General features: G+C 39.3%; 2 protein-coding genes across 2 annotated transcripts in view; one reads left to right on the forward strand and one right to left on the reverse strand.

Moving 5' to 3' along the window:
* Nucleotides 1-280: 280 nt before the first annotated feature.
* LOC126195270 (mitochondrial potassium channel-like) lies at nt 281-3758 on the reverse strand. The gene has a single exon (XM_049933799.1). The coding sequence runs from the start codon at nt 3313-3315 to the stop codon at nt 2242-2244; it is 1074 nt and encodes a 357-aa protein (XP_049789756.1). The 5' UTR covers nt 3316-3758; the 3' UTR covers nt 281-2241.
* Nucleotides 3759-4226: 468 nt separating this feature from the next.
* LOC126194806 (guanine nucleotide-binding protein G(s) subunit alpha) overlaps nt 4227-18051 on the forward strand; it is a 412531-nt gene continuing 398706 nt past the window's right edge. Inside the window, exons 1-2 of the mRNA XM_049933120.1 lie at nt 4227-4621; nt 4750-4822. Of these exons, the coding sequence (XP_049789077.1) occupies nt 4483-4621; nt 4750-4822 (212 nt within the window). The 5' untranslated portion in view covers nt 4227-4482. The remainder of the gene's footprint in view (nt 4622-4749; nt 4823-18051) is intronic.

Here is an 18051-nt window from a genome sequence, read left to right on the forward strand (position 1 = left end):
CACACACACACACACACACACACACACACACACACACACACACACACACACACACACACACGGGAGGGGCAGCATTGAATATCAAAAGTCAAATATCTGTTCCGTATGTTTTTAAGAAGTATTATTCTTTGTTCCTGTAATCAACTTACTTTTAAAAAGGCAACAAGAAATGAATGTATGGAAATGTTCACAGTAATTTTCTTCCGCTGAAAATTAAATTTTGAAGCCAATTCTCATTTAAGAACAAAAGATAAATGCATTTATTTGTTTGTACATAACTACTGAGCACACCTGAATACTGTTCATATCATGTTTAAACAAAACTTATAAACCATATTATTTTACAAATAAAACCCACTATAGTAAGACAGTGCAGTATGCTGTTTTACACATAATTTGCCCATCTTGAAAAATATGTTCAAATTAAAAACAAAAGTTTAGGGAACATAATGGTAAGTGCCATTAACAATTGTCAGCAATACTACTTGATCAAGTGAGACACCAGTAAAACCTCATTCTCCACAGAGCAGCATGAAACTCTGCCGTACAAAACAAGACCACACCAATGACATTTAACATACAGATCATCTTTTGATTTTTGAGTATCTGCAAAAACTCTGTATTGTTCCAAATGACAATGACGCTATTAGTGATCTAAGTAATGAATGTCTTAATATTTGCAAAGTCTTAAATGCTGCTGTCATACATAAGTTGATATTTGAGCTACACTTTCTGAGGATGTAAATGCATGAACATATATCTTTTGTGAAACCTGAATATGCCTATGTTATTGCCAGTCTCGTTCTGTCACACATTTAAGCCCTTCTAAGTATAGTGCTATGAAAGTTTCAACAATGGTGAACAGTACTGGTTCATTATATTACTGAACAGATGTACAATTTGGGCACAGAACAGACACTGCAATTGTCATGATGGATTACATGAGTGAAAACAATGAGAGTTCCCTCAGAATAAGTAAATGGAATGCAATAAACATCGAGTTACATTTCTAATGTGTAATACTGCTCAATAGACAAATACCCATTTGCAAGGAAGAATTCTGTACATTTTGTGACTGCTGCACTTTCTTTCTCCTATAAATCATAAAAAAATCTTTGTAAAAATTTCCTTATTTTGAAGCAAGCAGATGAGTGGTCCCATTTATGTAGTACTATCTATCTTGTTTTGTATCAATGTATTTGCTCTCACTACTTAGATATTTTCTACAGACAGGCTTTTATATTCAACAATGTAAAGCTATACCTGCAAAATGCCTCATATTATCTTCCATACTGGACTTGTTACACTGCCTCTGTTAACTTCAATGGGTGTGAAAGACAAATAGGGATTAATATATAAAATGTATGGAGTATATATATAAAAATATTGTTCTTATTTATCACTCTTGTGCAAGTTTATTTTTGCTTTATCTCACAAGTTCCATTTGGCAGTTATCATTGTATTCCCCGAGCTACTCAGGCATCTACACTGTACATATAAAATATAAGTAATTTACAATATAGTGCCACTCTTGCTAAATTATTAAAATGCAGTTCATATAATAAATTATCAGACTATGTTAAGGGGGCAAGTTATTCATGAGATGGCAGATGCATCTCCTAATACAGCAGCACTTTATAGCAATTTCCTTGGCCCTCTGACCTCATACACACTTTCAAAACTCAATGCCACCCCCCTCCCCCCCATATATACACAATAGCTTGCTAATCACATTACCAAAAATTAAAATTGTTAGTATAATTATTCCTGTCCATTGGTAATAATTCAAGGGCTGTTACAATTACTATGTGTCACCGACTGGTTACATGATCAAGAAATACGTCACTGAGTGCACTCACACTTTGCAATGACTTGAGCCATTTTATGATATAACAGAATTGTATAAAAATTGTGTAACATACACAATAAGAAAATTAAAGTTGTAGTAGTGCACAAAAGAGGAAGTATTCTGCCGTATACCAATACACCTGTTTTAAAAGTGTTTTTAGAACACACATTCTCCTTTTTCACTGCACTGTGAAAAAAATGTAAATATATTGGCTATACACAAAACATGTTACTAATTGCTGGCAGAAAATACAACACATTTACAAAGCATAACTTCAGTATGTAAAGTAGTAACATTGAACACTGCAGTAACAATTTAGAATTATAAAATAAACAATTTTTCACACACAGTGGCTGCCATTATTACCTTCTTTTTAACTGGCACAGATAACATTACACAAGTCCTACATATTTAAGCAAGTGAGGTACAGTTATAACAAGGATAGCTGATCCAACAATTAGTAATTGTGTTGTACGCTGCTGTCTTTGTAGTTGCTGTTCATTTTCAATGGTGACAACAGTGATTTTGTCATTTGCAAATTCCGAAGTCGGTATGTGAGACACAGGTATTGTGGATTTTATCTCCTGCAATTTTTTTTCTATAATTACTGTCTGTTTGTTCAAAGCATCTGTAATAACATCTGTCTTACCAACATATTTATGGCGTTCAGCTCGTGTTACATCATTCAGTTTGTTAACCATATCTTTCAACTGCTGGATCCCTTCAACATCTGAAAGTGATGCCACAGTTTTCAGTTTATCAATAACACTAGACAGCTCCTCCTCATACTTTGGCAAGATTTCTGCACGAAGCCCTACACTATTATTATTTGCAACAGAATCTGTTATCAATGTCCGCAATTCCTTCATTTTTAATCTATTATTAACTGAGCTCCCAACAACTCCAATTACTGTTCCAATAATGGAACCAATTATTGACCAGTATTTTGTTTTTTCAGCTTGTGCTCGCTCTTGTTCATGACTTTCCTTAACCGCTGAAGAAAGCATGGAAAAGTATTCTCTCTCTTCCCTCTCTAACTGTTGAAATTCAGTCATTAGTTTCCTTTCTTCCTTCAGTATTTGATGTTCTTGTGTGATTAGCTGAACATAACGATCCTCTCCTCTTGTGGTACTATCCAAGGCAGCATGTATATCCTTCAGTTGGGTTTGAATTTCTGTTACAGCTTTGTTTGCTTCTCTCCTCCTTTCCTGTGCGGCTATAAACTTTTCTTCAGCTTCAAGTACCCTAGTTTGCGCTCGCCTGACTTCATCCATTCCAGTTACTTCTTCATACCACTTCACTAGGTCTGTTAATTTACGTGTCAACAGACTTTCATGCTTCTCTGTTACTACACTGATCGCTGGCTGAGTGTTTGATAAAGCTTTATATAAATAAACTATAGGTCTTCTTGCCTTTATCCTGAATAATTCGCTGACAATAGTACCTCTACGTAGAGCGACAGCCATACCTAATTTTTCTGTACATCCAGCTATAAAACCGCTGTATGAAGGTTACTAAAATATCTACACACAGAACTAGGGTGTCTGTCTGATTCGGGTAAGACACATGACGTATGTAGAAGTTATAAGAAGTTTACTAAGCAAATTACAGTTTTATGCTGCCATCTGCGCCTGACTCGGTTGGATTACGTTTGATACAATACCTGGTGCCCACTCTCTATTGCTTTACGAAATGCTGTTATGATCCATTACCGGTTTTTATTAATAGACGGAACGTCAAATATAAGCAGTTTTATAACATAATTCCTAAATGACAGCGTCTAGGAAATAAAGTAGTGAGTGTGATACGTGTGCTACAAAAACAAGCACTTTCTCCAAGTCAAACATTATTTACAGTGTCACACTATTCCTCATGTCACTATCACATGTGGTACAACTCTGATCAGATGTAAACACCTTGCTTGTAGTTGCACAGATAAAACATTTGCAATTTGAAGGTCTTTGTTTTTAGCAGAGGAAGTTTTAATACAATATTGTGGAATATTGAAGACATCTGTTGCTTTCGTGATCTTTAATGTATCTAATTCCTGTTGGAATCGTAATGTTTAATTGTGAACCTTATTAATTTAGGCTTTTTAGAAAAAAAGATAAATACACATTGTATTCGAATCTTGCGGTGCGAATTACAGTTTGCATTATTTTGATAAGAGGGGTTAAAGCTATTATACTAATGTTATAATTAACTTTTCACATTGTTTATTTATTATTGTACAATGTCAGATACCGATAATTTCTTCCTATCGCCAATAAATATTGACTAAAGTTGATAAGCATTCTACCTTTTTCTTTCAACGATGTTAGAAAACTGAAGCTCATAGCGATAGATATCCCAGAATGCATCACGTCCCTACCCTTGGCAGTCAAGTGCAAGCTCTGTCTCAGTGTTGTGCGAATTTCGTCTTACGTAAAGGTCTAAATAAACTATGTTTTTAGCGATTTCGTGATGGATGACAAGTGTCGGAATGTGTATGCAGATATGTGTCGTTAAGTGTATTGTGAAGTGCGTGAACCATTAAAGCCTGCAAAATAGGGAATATCTTTTTAAACGCGAGGTAGGGCGAGACCCATCGGTGCTGCCTACCCACCATATTTCTTGATAACTGGCCTGATGCCATGGGTTGTTTTGGTAGCGGAGGCTCAAAAGCGGACCAAGAAGAACGAAAAATTTTAAGTGAACGAAATAAAAAGATAAACGCACAACTCCAAAAGGATAAACAAGTGTATAGAGCAACGCACAGGTTATTATTACTAGGTAAATAAAAGATCAGAGTGCTTTAGTTGATCGTAAAGTCCTGTCAGCCATATTGAGACAGTATGAGATATTTTTGATTAATTTTGTGTTCTGAATTACGCCTGATATGACTTCTGTTTTTTAACAAGGTGCCGGAGAATCAGGGAAAAGCACAATAGTGAAGCAGATGAGGATATTGCATGTCAATGGCTTTAGTGAAGAGTAAGTGTCAGTCTCTCTACATATCTAAGCATGTTTCATTTTGATGTATTTTTGTGTAAATAAGACGCCGGTTTATTGAGAAAATGGTTGCTGAAGTATCTGAGTGATTTCTCTTATGTATACAAACATGATTCAGATGTTTAGATTCACGCCAAGTAGTTTTATGTTGATTTCGTTCTCATTCAGTCAAACACTTGATTGGAACGCCTCTTTTTCGTCGTACATAATCGTTATTATATCATTTACCCTCACTGAATTGTGCAATTTATCATCATTGGGTAATCCAAGAAAAATTTATTGTTTGTGGACATACATTTGAAATGAAATTGTTTTTGTTGACTTACTCTGGGACTAGCTATCAACGTGATATGTAAACATTTGGAGTGCATACAAATGAAACTGATAGCCTGTAAGTAATGTCGTATTACTGTAATTATATAATGTGAAGATCATTTGTAGTTGCTCCATTGGTAAATGTATTTTCGAAAACATGTTTCCATCAGTCATTAAATGCTTTTAAATTGTAAACTTTATGGTACTGTGGTACAGAAATTCTTGTTTGGGGAAGTAATTTTAGCGCTCAGTTCACATATTTATTTATTTATTTTCCCCTCCATTGAAAATCCAAGTGACTGCCCAAATATAATATTTATATTGAGGTTATACTCAATTCCTTGCTCAAACTTTAGAATGATATTATTCTCCCTCCCGCCCTACAACCTACGCAGTTTTATTTTTCTGAGGCTCTGATAAAATGGTATTAATACACTTCTCTAATTTTGCTATTTTTCCAACTCCAGCAGAGCAACGAGCAAGTTCCCTTTTCATATTTGTCCTTATCCTTCTAGAAAATATATCACTACTTCTCATTAAAACTGTTGTATATGTAAGCTTTCACAAAAGTTGTTTCTGAATTTCTTGGTTCTTGTTACTGCATCGTATTACCTAGAATGTGGGTTCAAAGATTTTGGATAAAGTGATGCAGTATCAAAACAGTAGAACTTAGAACTACAATAGGGCCTATATTATTGCCTCGGTATTCGTACCTTCTGTAATTGGAAATTTATTTATTTCCACAGTTTTGTGTAATTTCCAACATTTGTATCATTTCGTAAGTAATGATCTTCCAATTTCGCCATCTGAGTTCACTTTATAGCTGACTCGAAGCACCATTTAGCTGGAATCTATTACTAGTTGCTTTTTTCTGTGCTTGTATGGTGGAACTGTCTATTCTATACAGTTTTCTAAGTTTGTGCTGTAGTGTGGCACATAAATTCAATGCATTGTGTACTCTGCTAAATAGGGTCGACAGAAGCGTCCGATCCCACGTGTCGGCTTTGACCCGTGACGTAAGGGTGTCGTCGTGTGTGACGTCACGACGGCGCGGAGTTTGGTTTGAGTGTGGCTGTCTCCAGTTCTGTTTTATTTTATTTACTTTTCTGATCTGTTCGTTCTATCTCGTGAGATTTTTTTTTTTTTTAATTTAAAAACACTTATTACTTATCTTAATTATCAGTTTCCTCCAATTTCTGTTTTAGTTTATTATATTTATCTTTCTGATCTGTTCGTTCTATCCCGTGAGATTTTTTTTTTAAAAAAGACAAAAAACACTAATCAGCTACTGAAGCATCTTTATCTTCTATGGGTTGCAGGGGTTACAACCCCTGTGGAGGTGGGTGGGTATTCATGCATGGCTGTCTTCACTTACACGTTGTAGCTACGCAAGGCGTCTAAATTTGTTTATATTTACTTTGCCCCCCACCCAAAACACCCCATTTCCCGCGCTTGTACCGTTAGTGTCATTAGGCTTATTGTGGAAAGTGTGTGTGTGTTTGTTTTTGTTTCCGCCATATTTGTGACGTCATGGGTCAAAGCAGGCGGGTGGGATCGGACGCTTCCGTATTTCCACTAAACAATAGGAACTTGTAGTTCCACATCTGCCCACAAACTTCGTGAAGCTCTGTATACAGAAACGTTATTTTGATCGCGTCATTTTCTGGTAGCTCTTTGGTTTTTTTCTTTTTATTGCCCCCCCCCCCCTTCCAGACATTTTGTGTGTAGATACAATAATGACTAAGATATCCCTTGGGTAATGCCTGTTAAAATTTGTTGCCCTGCATTCCAGCCAGTGCCTTTTCTATAAATTGTTCTGGTTGACATTTGATTTTACTGAAGATGAGAAAACTGCCTATAAACCCTGCCTCACTAAAACTTGGCTCATCTGAAAATTGAAATGGCTTCTGCTGATTTGTCCTAACAAAAAAGTGAACTTTAAACTACTCTTTCACATTTTCAATGGGTGAATCACAAGAATTATGATACTTCAACTTGTTGGATACAGTGTTTGTTTGGGAGGTTAAAAATAGTAAATTCTTCAGTTGGAAGAAACTAATTCTTGACTTCGGAGTCAGTCTTGAAATGTCTTCTTTGTGTCTTCAAGACCATCTCTGTTACCTGTATCTGGCGATGTCCGTGATTTGTGTCCTGAACCAGGCATTTGGAAACAGTGATCATTGTCGCTGAACTCCTATCAACTGACTACTTCCTTCCGAAAGGCCTGTCGGCCCCACCCACCGTAGCGCTGAATTAAAAACTATTGTTTGGAGGGGAAAAAAAATCACAAGACATATTTCGTTGAAATATGAAGAGATTACTCTGAAAATATAGTTTAAGTGCCTGTAAAGTAATAGTGACTGAGTTCATGGGAGTTAGAACGGATTTTATTTTTTTTCCCCCACATTTTCCAATTTTTCTCATTATAAAATTTGCAATTTTCCAAATGAATTGGTATATATATCACTTATAAATTCCCAAGGGAAGTATTTTACCCTTTTTTTTTTTTAATTCTACACCAGTTGAAAATGTTAAAATTTTTACGTGTGTTACTTCAGGATCTAATAAAATCGATAATTTTTTATATAGAAGGCTGTGGATTGCTGGGTTATAAACCTTAAACTACATGTTTGTGTTGGTAGCACTGTCAAAAACAATATTGTATCGATAGTGTGGTAAATGTTTCCAGAATGGGATTTTCACTCTGCAGCGGAGTGTGCGCTGATATGAAACTTCCTGGCAGATTAAAACTGTGTGCCCGACCGAGACTCGAACTCGGGATCTTTGCCTTTCGCGGGCAAGTGCTCTACCATCTGAGCTACCGAAGCACGACTCACGCCCGGTACTCACAGCTTTACTTTTGCCAGTACCTCGTCTCCTACCTTCCAAACTTTACAGAAGCTCTCCTGCGAACCTTGCAGAACTAGCACTCCTGAAAGATCCCGAGTTCGAGTCTCGGTCGGGCACACAGTTTTAATCTGCCAGGAAGTTTCATATCAGCGCACACTCTGCTGCAGAGTGAAAATCTCACTCTGGAAACATCCCCCAGGCTGTGGCTAAGCCATGTCTCCGCAATATCCTTTCTTTCAGGAGTGCTAGTTCTGCAAGGTTCGCAGGAGAGCTTCTGTAAAGTTTGGAAGGTAGGAGACGAGGTACTGGCAGAAGTAAAGCTGTGAGTACCGGGCGTGAGTCGTGCTTCGGTAGCTCAGATGGTAGAGCACTTGCCCGCGATAGGCAAAGATCCCGAGTTCAAGTCTCAGTCGGGCACCCAGTTTTAATCTGCCAGGAAGTTTCAGTGTGGTAAATCTCTCAAAAAGTAAAGTATGATGCCAAAACCAAGTGTTTTTAAGAAACGTGGTTTTCATGGTAATAGATTTTCAAATAAAGGGAAACATTGTGTTCAACATGTGGCGCGTAAAGTTACAGACAATGAAATCCAGGCAAACTTGTCAGTATCTAGAGAAACATCCATTAGTGCTCCGAAGATTAAAATAAAACTGTTATACAGTTTTCTCAAAACGAAAGTGATGTAAATGATACGTTAGGTTATATTCTGAGAGATTTCCACATCCTAACAGGGGTGTTAGGTGAATGTGTGTGTTGTCAAATATGTGGAGGACCAGTTAGTTTACATGAAGATAGTGAGGTATCAAATGGACTAGCCAGAAAATGTATTATTAATTGTGCCAGTAGTAAGTATACTCTGCATTTTGTAAAGATAGTTATTTTCAGGTGAATATTAGGTGGTTTTATGGATTGAGAGCTATTGACAAAGAACACCCTGCAGCAGAAAGAATGTGTGCCGTGATGAATATGCCAAGCCCACCTTGTAAAATCGATACGTATACAGGATTTATTGGAGCTGCTGTGGAATCTGTTGCAAGTGAGTCAATGAAGGTTGCTGCAAACGAAGCTGTTGAAATAAATGATGGTATGATTGACATACCAGTAGCTTTTGATGGCACTTGGCAGAAGTGCAGTTGCAGTTCTAAGAATTCTGTTGCTACACTGACCAGTGTAGATACTGGAAAGGAAATAGATTTCCAGATTTCAACCAAACATTGCTATAAGTGTAAATCAGGGAATGAAGAAGTTAATATCTGTGACAGAAATTATGAAGGAACAAGTGGCAGTATGGAGGCCTTTGCAGCTATTGAAATATTTAGTTGATCTGTGAATGAAAGGGGAGTGTGTTACACTAAGTTCTTCGGTTATGAGGACTCAAAAGTGTATAACAGTGTAGTAGCCACTCAGCCTTATGGTGAGAAGATTATCACAAAACAGGAATGTGTTGGTCATGTCCAGTCCAGAAGAGGATGGGCACCAGGTTGAGGAAGTTTAAACAAAGTTTGAGAGACAAGAAGCTTCCTGATGGTAAAACCATAAGAGGCAGGCTGACAGACAAAATGGTTGATGAACTGCAGCAGTATTATGGAATGGTCATGTGAAATAATCCTGAGGATTTGTTGAAAATGAAGCAGGCAGTATGGGCTACCTTCTTCCACAGACTGTCAATTGATGAAAATACAGTATGCCACCTTTGCCCTCTTGGATCTGATTCATGGTGCAATTACCGCAATGCCCAGTACTCAAGCAGTTCATACAGCCATAAACATTCCATCCCAGCAGCGGTCATGGATATCAGAAAACCTATTTACAGGGACCTGGCAAATTCTGAATTACTGAAGAAGTGTCTGCATGATCAGGCTCAAAATCCCAATGAGTCATTCAATAATTTTATATGGACTCCCTTACCAAAAAATGTTTGTTGGAATGAAGACAGTAAAGTGGGGGGGGGGGGGGGTGGTGTCAGTGATGGTGTTATTGCTTTTAATGATGGCAACATTGGTAGGGTGAAATTGCTACGTCATATAGGAATTAATCTTGGAGCAAACTGCATCAGAGAACTTGAATGGATGGACAAGGTTCGCATTGATAAAGCAGAGTATGCAGCACAATTGTCCACTAAGGAGTCCAGAAAGAAGAAAAAACTTGGAAAAATATCAAGAGGATGATATACAGTATGGTGCAAGTGCTTCTGAGTGACTAAAAATAAAAAATTAAGCACATATTAAGTGAATTACAGTCTTTTGAAATTTTAGAAACTGTTACTGAAAATTTACATTTTCTGTTGCATTTTCGCTAAATCATGGAAACCATTTAGAGTACAATATTCGGATTTTCAGGAAGTAATAACTTACATATCCTGAGTCTACTGAACTAAAAGAACAACATAATGTTATATATAATTAAAATTATTTAGGTGATATGAATATAATAGAGGGAAACATTCCATGTGTGAAAAATATATCTAAAAACAAAGATGATGTGACTTACCGAATGAAAGTGCTGGCAGGTCGATAGACACACAAACATACACATGAAATTCAAGCTTTCGCAACAAACGGTTGCTTCATCAGGAAAGAGGGAAAGACGAAAGGATGTGGGTTTTAAGGGAGAGGGTAAGGAGTAAGGAGTCATTCCAATCCCGGGAGCAGAAAGACTTCCCTTGGGGGAAAAAGGGACAGGTATACACTCTCTCGCGCGCGCACACACACACACACACACACACACACACACACACACACACACACACACACACACACATATCTCCATCCGCACATGTGCACACATCCGCACGTGTGTGTGTGTGTGTGTGTGTGTGTGTGTGTGTGTGTGTGTGTGTGCGTGCGTGCGTGCGTGTGTGCGCGCGCGCATACCTGTCCTTTTTTCCCCCTAAGGGAAGTCTTTCCGCTCCCGGGATTGGAATGACTCCTTACCCTCTCCCTTAAAACCCGCATCCTTTCGTCTTTCCCTCTCCTTCCCACTTTCCTGATGAAGCAACCGTTTGTTGCGAAAGCTTGAATTTCGTGTGTATGTTTGTGTTTGTTTGTGTGTCTATCGACCTGCCAGCACTTTCGTTCGGCAAGTCACATCATCTTTGTTTTTAGATATAAAATTATTTAGTATAACATAGACAAAAAAAGTTCACAAAATTTTAATCATGCAATTAAATAAAATGTATTTCAGAAAGCAGTGGCTGAAATGCAATTATTGTAGTTCAGTAGGCTCAGAACATACAGTTTAATGGCCTATAAAAGTTTAAAGTCAATGGCTACAGTGGTTCCTGAAATACAGGGAAGCCAAGTCACTAAATTTAACATTGTCGGGGTAGGGCAGTCCATCTCTCCTTAAATAAAGAATGAAATTAGGTCAGATATTGTGTTGATTACTTATGTTAACGTTAGTAACTGAGAACTAGCTCATCTACCTAAGAATGACAGAGGGAATTGGTTGTAGTCCATTCAAGGAAGCAGCCCAGTATTCATCCCAAATACCTTGTACAGCATGGAAAGCCCTAAATGAGGGTAACCGTATTTAATGTTTAGAGATGCAGGATGACATTTTATGGTATTATTTATGCAGGTGTGTTACAACCTCGTTGCTAATCCTTGGTTTTATGGTTGCAAAGGAGGGCAAAAAACTCAAATGGGTGAAAAGAGAAATTAAAATGAAAATGAAAAACAATTCAGTTAATCGAATAATTTCATTTCCCATCTTTTTGTCTTTGCTTAAAGGAAGCTATACGTGTTTCACAAAAAGATGGAGTTTAGTCAAATTGCATGATACGGCAGGCCTAGGATTCAGCAAAGCAAAGAAATATTCATTTACCTATTCTTTGCCATTGTCATCACAATGAGTGTCATTGATCATGCCAGGATGTTTCTTCAAAAGCTCATTAAGTAAGTTTGGAACTTTGCTCAGTGAGGTTAGGTATAGTTACATTTGTTGCTAAGCATCGCATTCATACATTTAAGGTGTAAACTTTGTGTAGTGATGCTCTGCAGTCCAAATGCTTTTTATTTCCTCATAACTTTTTGTTGGGCTACTTTAATTGGAGATATAATTTTTAATTTTATGTGAATTTTGTAGCTGAGCTGTGTTTCTTTTCATTCATTCTTTATTGTAGTAAATGTAAAGTTCTGCTTAATTTATCATCAAAACTGTTGAACATAATTTTGACAAATATTCTCTATTCCACTGTCTTAAATTTGTCGGTGCGTTAGTATGCATATTTACATTAATTATTTGTATTTAATGCATTACAAATATGAAGTAAAATGCTTGTCTAGCCAACACTTTGGCACCCTAGTAGTTGTGAGGAAGATACAAGGGATGCTTTTGATTGAGCACGTGTGTTCTGTGCTAATTAGGAATTCATTACATTTAGCAGCAAATTGATTGTATTATTCTTGGTACTCTGATATTTAGAAGTAATTGCAGGAAATGCTACAAGGAGAAAAATATTTTCACAGTTCCTTAATGGACATCCCTTCTTATTTTGAAACTGAAAAATAGGAACTTTGCTTTTTGTCACAAATTATTTCTTAAATCTGGAGGAGAATTGTCGTTTGAATTTTTGATTACAACATAATTTTTTCCAGGAGATTCAGACCATTTCTCATTAGAGGGCTGCTAGTTTTATGTTAATGTTTTTAGAATTGTTATTGATAAATTGTGTGGGTAGTGACTGTGATTCTGAGGAAAATTTGAAATCTTGGGTTGATTGAACAGCATTATTGAACACTGAGAATAATGGTAGTACTAGCTTTAAATGTGTTACATGTGTTAGAAAAGTCATACAGTTCATGAGCAAGTATTGTGAGTTTTTGTTTCCAACATTAGTTGTAGTAATTAGCTATTTTATTTTCTCGCTGACCAATATTCTCTAATTATTGTCCCCTGTTTTTGAAGTAGCACTAGAATAAATTTGTGTGTAGCTTTTTGTGCTATATTAAGTAGGAAAAGCAAGCCATATTTATTGAGAGTTACAACTTTATTCGTAAGTCATCCTCATCACTCTCTCTGTGTCAAAGCAGCTCAAAATTATTAAAACAAAGCTCAGTTGTGGAACATGTGATGCAAAACGTGGGCTTAAAGACTGGTACATTTAGAAATATCATCAGTTCTTTCAACAGTAATGTTTAGACAGCTTGAACATTGCTTTCTTTTCTGCCACATATAATATTGCAAAGATAATACTGTAATTCATAAGCAGTGGGTAGTTTTTATTTTATGCACATCTGTCTTGTCTCTCATAAACATAGTTGCTGCAACACCTGACTGTTGACATAATCATCTAACCTGGACCAAGCACGGTGGCGCACTGGTTAGCACACTGGACTCTCATTCGGCAGGATGATGTTTCGAACCTGTGCCGAGCCATCCTGATTTAGGTTTACCGTGATTTCCTTAAATTGCTTCGGGCAAATGTCAGAGCGGTTCCTTTGAAAGGGCACAGCCGATTTCCTTCCCCATCCTTGCGTAATCCAATGGCGCCGATGACCTCGCTGTGTGGTCCTCTCCTTCCAAATCAGCTAACCAACCTAGTCTGAAGAATAAAAAAAGGAACGGATAATTTGCTGCTTCATGTGTTGAAATTGCTGTTCATGATGATTGTCTGTTGTCAGAGGATGGCTATATTTGGGGTGGGGGAGAATTACTGTCATTAATGCTTGACATACTTCTAGAGTGTATTTATTGTATGTCATAATGGTGATAAATTATTTCTTTTTTGTGTGTGTTCGTTTCACCACAATGTTGGCATTTGTTAGATATCCAATACATTGAATTTGGCAATGTTAATGGCTGGATACCTTCTTGACGCCACCACTTCCTTCCAGGAAGTAATTTGTGTACTTCATATATGCATATAGTGTAGATCTCATGTTAAAGTGTGGTAATGTTTTCTAAATGTTTGTGTAAACCATAACTGAGGCAGAAAGTGGTTATCAGCCCAGAATTTACCTAATTAGATATGAAAAAAATGCCTAAGAGCTTGATCCAGTCTGGCTGCTCACCGATCCTTCTTGTTAATCTTCTAGGCGGATTAAAGCAGGTGCTGGTTCAGGTGCCTTTGCGCTGATGGCAGGTGAAAGTGATATCTGACTGTTACATCCCAAATCTATAGTATTATCATAAATTTTCATTCAAGTATCTAACAAAAGAAAATAAATGAAGATAACTTTACCAGGAATTGAAGATAAAAAGAGGAATACATTTATTGGCAGCATGAAATTTGGACTTTTGTAGAGATATGGACTATTTTCTCGTAGAAGTAATGACCATTTCCACCTATACCATTTGTGGTATTATATAATATAATTTGTGATAAATTAACTTCTCTTGAAACAATGCTGGTAGTTGATCCACAACCATAGCGCAAAGAAGATAACACGGATAAAGTAATGTAAGAAATCAAACAGTGGAAAATCCAGCATGGAATGACAACAGTATCATAAAAAGGATAGATTGTTATTCACCATATAGAGGAGACACTGAGTTGCAGACAAGCCAAAACAAATAGAGTGCTATACATTTGAGCTTTCAGCCTAAAGGCCTTCTTCTAAAGTAGAAAACATACACACATTCTCACGACCACAACTGCACATGCACAACCACTCTCTGGCTGCCAACACAGGGCTGCGTACAGCAACTGCACCTGACAGGAGAAGCACTCTGTGGGTGGTGAAGGTAAGGACAAGGCTAGGGCAGGGAGGAGGAGGGATAGCAGGGTAGATGTGGGAACAGATATAGTGCTGCTTGTGGGAGAGTGCAGGGATGTGGTAGGAACAGGATAGGGCAGCTGGATGCAGTAGGAAATATTAAGGGTGACGGGAAGAGGAGAGAGTGGAAAAAGGAGGGAAGTAGAGGGGGGGGGGGGACAGGACTAGGACTATGTTGCTGGAATGAAGAGCTGTGTAGTGCTGGTGTGGGAGCAGGGTGAGGGAGAGGTAAGTGAAGGACAGGGGCTAGCGAAGGTTGGGGCAAGGTGGTTTATGGGAATGTAGGATTTATTGGAGAGAGCGATTCAAAAAAGCTGGTGTTGGTAGGAAGGATCCAGACAGCACAGGCTGTGAAGCAGTCATTGAAGCGAAGCACGTTATTGGGCAGCATTTTCAGCAGCTGCGTGATTGAGCTGTCTATTGGCCGCCTCTTGTTGGTGACCATTCATGTCAATAGAGAACTCTTTGTCATGCCCACGTAGAAAGTAGTATAACGATTGTAACTTAGTTTGTATATCACATGACTGCTTTCACAAGCAGCCCTGCCTTTAATGGGATAGGAGATACCTTTGACCTGTCTGGAGTAGATAGTGGAAGGAGGATGAGTGTAGCGTGTGTTGCATCTAGGTCTATTACTGGGATATGAGCCATGAGGAAAGTTGTTGAGAGCAGGGGTGGAGTAGGGATGTATAAGGATATTGTGTAGGTTTGTTAGGTGGTGGAATACCATTGTGGGAGGGGTGGGAAGGATAGTGAGCAGGCTATTCCTCATGTCAGGACACAAGAAATAGTAGTCAAAGACCTAGGTACTGATGTAGTTTCCTTGAAGTAGAGGTCAGCATCGAGGAAGGTGTCGGAGAACCAGGTGAAGCAATGTAGAAGGCTTTGAGTATCTGGAGGAATGTGGATAGGGTGTCTCACCCTCAGTCTAGATTACGAAGATGTTATCAGTGAATCTGAACCATATGAGGGATTTGATAGGTTGGTATAGGATGACAACATATGGGTGTCCCTTGCTCTACCACATATTTGTTTGGACAAGTAATTGCGGATGAGGATATAGTTGGTGATGGTGGCCAGGAAGCAAGTTGTAGGTTTGGAGTCAAGCCAGGTGTTAGGAAAGGTAGTGTTCAGTAGTGTCAAGATGTGGGTGTTAAGGGATTTTAGTGTAGAGCGGCATGGCATCAACAGTGATGAGCAGGGTTCTATGTGGTAAAGGAACAGGAACTATGGAGAGTCTGTGGAGGAAATGTTGGTATTGTCCTCCACCTCAAGGATGGCGACATCAGTATCTGCCAACCACCAGCAACCACTTTGACAGCTGACACCCATTCCATTCCAAGAAGTCCCTAGCCTAACACAGACATCACATCTGTAGTGCTGGACAGGTCCTCTCCCCATATATAAGGGGTCTCACTGATGTCTTTACAGACCAAAATTACCCTCCCAACCTTGTCTAAAAACAGATACACCATGCCTTGTCTTTCCAGTTATCTGCCGCCTCTCACATACCCACCGTCTGGCCTCAAAAGAGCACTCCCCTTGTGACACAATACCATGCAGCACTGGTGGAAGTGAATCACATTCTCTGCCATGATTTTAACTACCTCATGCCTTGAAATGAGGAGTGTTCTATCCAGTATCCTTCCCACCTCTCCCACAGTGGTGTTCTACCACCCACTGAACCTACACACATCCTTGTCCATCTCCATTCCAACCCTGCTTCCAACCCCTTGCCTTATGGCTCATGTCCCGGCAATAGACTCAAATGGAAGACCTCTCCTGTATATCCTCCCACTACCATGGTCACCACCTCCCCCCCTCCCCCCCTTCCCCCGGCGGTTGGGTCCCTTCTGGTGCTTCCGCACCCACTTCTTGAGCATTGGCTCACCACCTCTTGGGGAAACCACTCCTCATCCGTCAGCCGGAGGTACTTCATCCTCCTCTGGCTTCTCTAGCTAGGAAGAGGTCTCTTGGGATTCTTCCTTCCACGATTCTTGCTGGTCCATAACCAGATACCAGCCAGGGGCTGAAGGAGCCACAGGTTGATGTCTGTCCTCCTGTGTACTTGAAATCAGTTCAGGGAAACCTTCTCAGCCCTCGTCTTCTGAGGAAGAGGAGGAGGATAAAAAGAAATCTTCTAAGACAAAGGAAACTCTGATGGGTCTCCACATCAATGGACTCTGCACATATGTCTTCTGTGCCAAAGGTGGAGATCCTGTTGGCCCCTGAGGCACCAGATCTCCCCAGGCAGTGTGCCACAGAACCTATGTGAGTGCATGCTGACATCTCATCTGGTGGCCGTACATGACCCCAGCTCACAACCTGCCCTTGCTGCTCCCCCCTCCCCCACCGCCTACCCCCCCTCCATTTCTGGTCACTTCATGCCCCAACAGTTGTCAGTCAGTTTTATCTGCCAGTTGAATTGTAATGGGTTTTTCCACCCACCTGGCTGAGCAACAGCAGCTTTCAAGCACATGCACTGCGTTCTGTGTTGCCATCCAGGAAACATGGTTTCCAGCAATTTGGGCCCTTGCCCTTCGTGGCTACTGAGCTTATTTTATGAATCATACTATCTAACAGAAAGTATCGGGTGGAGTTTGTACAAATGTGCTGGACTCAATATATAGTGGCCTTGTGCGTCGTGATACTCCATTGGAGCCTGTGACTACTTCTGGTACAGGCACATCAGGATTTTGCGATCTGTAATGTTTATCTCCCACCTGATGGTGTCATGTCCCAGGATGTACTGAATGCATTACTCGCTAACCTCCTCCCACGATTCCTATTCTAGTTAGATTCCAGCACCCATAACCCATTGTGGGGTGGTACAATGATAACTGATCACTGGCCATCGTAAAGACATCGAAACTTTAGTGGCACAACTTGATTTTTGTCTGTTGAACTCTGGTGCCCCACACATTTCAATGTTGCACACAGGACTTAGTCAAACATTGATCTCTCCTTTCACAGTCCTGGTCTTCTACCATCTATCCACTAGAGGGTCCACAATGACCTGTGTGGTAGTAATCAGATATTCCTGTCCCTCCCTCAGAATTGCTTCCCTGGACGCCTGCCCATATAGGTTCTCCGTAATGCTAACTGGGATGGACTTCTGCTGTCATCCTTAGCTCCCCATCATAAGGCAGTATCGATGTGGCTGTTCAGCATACAACAGCAGCCATTCTGTTGGCAGCCAGCAAAGTCATCCCTCTTCCTCAGGACACACCGTCCCCTCCCCCCGTTGGAAGACAATACCCTGATGGACCCCAGATATTGCTGTGGCCATTAGAGAACATAGGTGGGCTCTCCAACGCCATAATCGGCACC

This window comes from Schistocerca nitens, chromosome 7 (assembly GCF_023898315.1).
Source record: "Schistocerca nitens isolate TAMUIC-IGC-003100 chromosome 7, iqSchNite1.1, whole genome shotgun sequence".
Taxonomy (NCBI): Eukaryota; Metazoa; Arthropoda; class Insecta; order Orthoptera; family Acrididae; genus Schistocerca; species Schistocerca nitens.

Coding starts and splice junctions, on each gene's coding strand:
- LOC126195270 (XM_049933799.1), bottom strand. CDS start 3,315: ATGGCTGTCGCTCTACGTAGAGGTACTATTGTCAGCGAATTATTCAGG.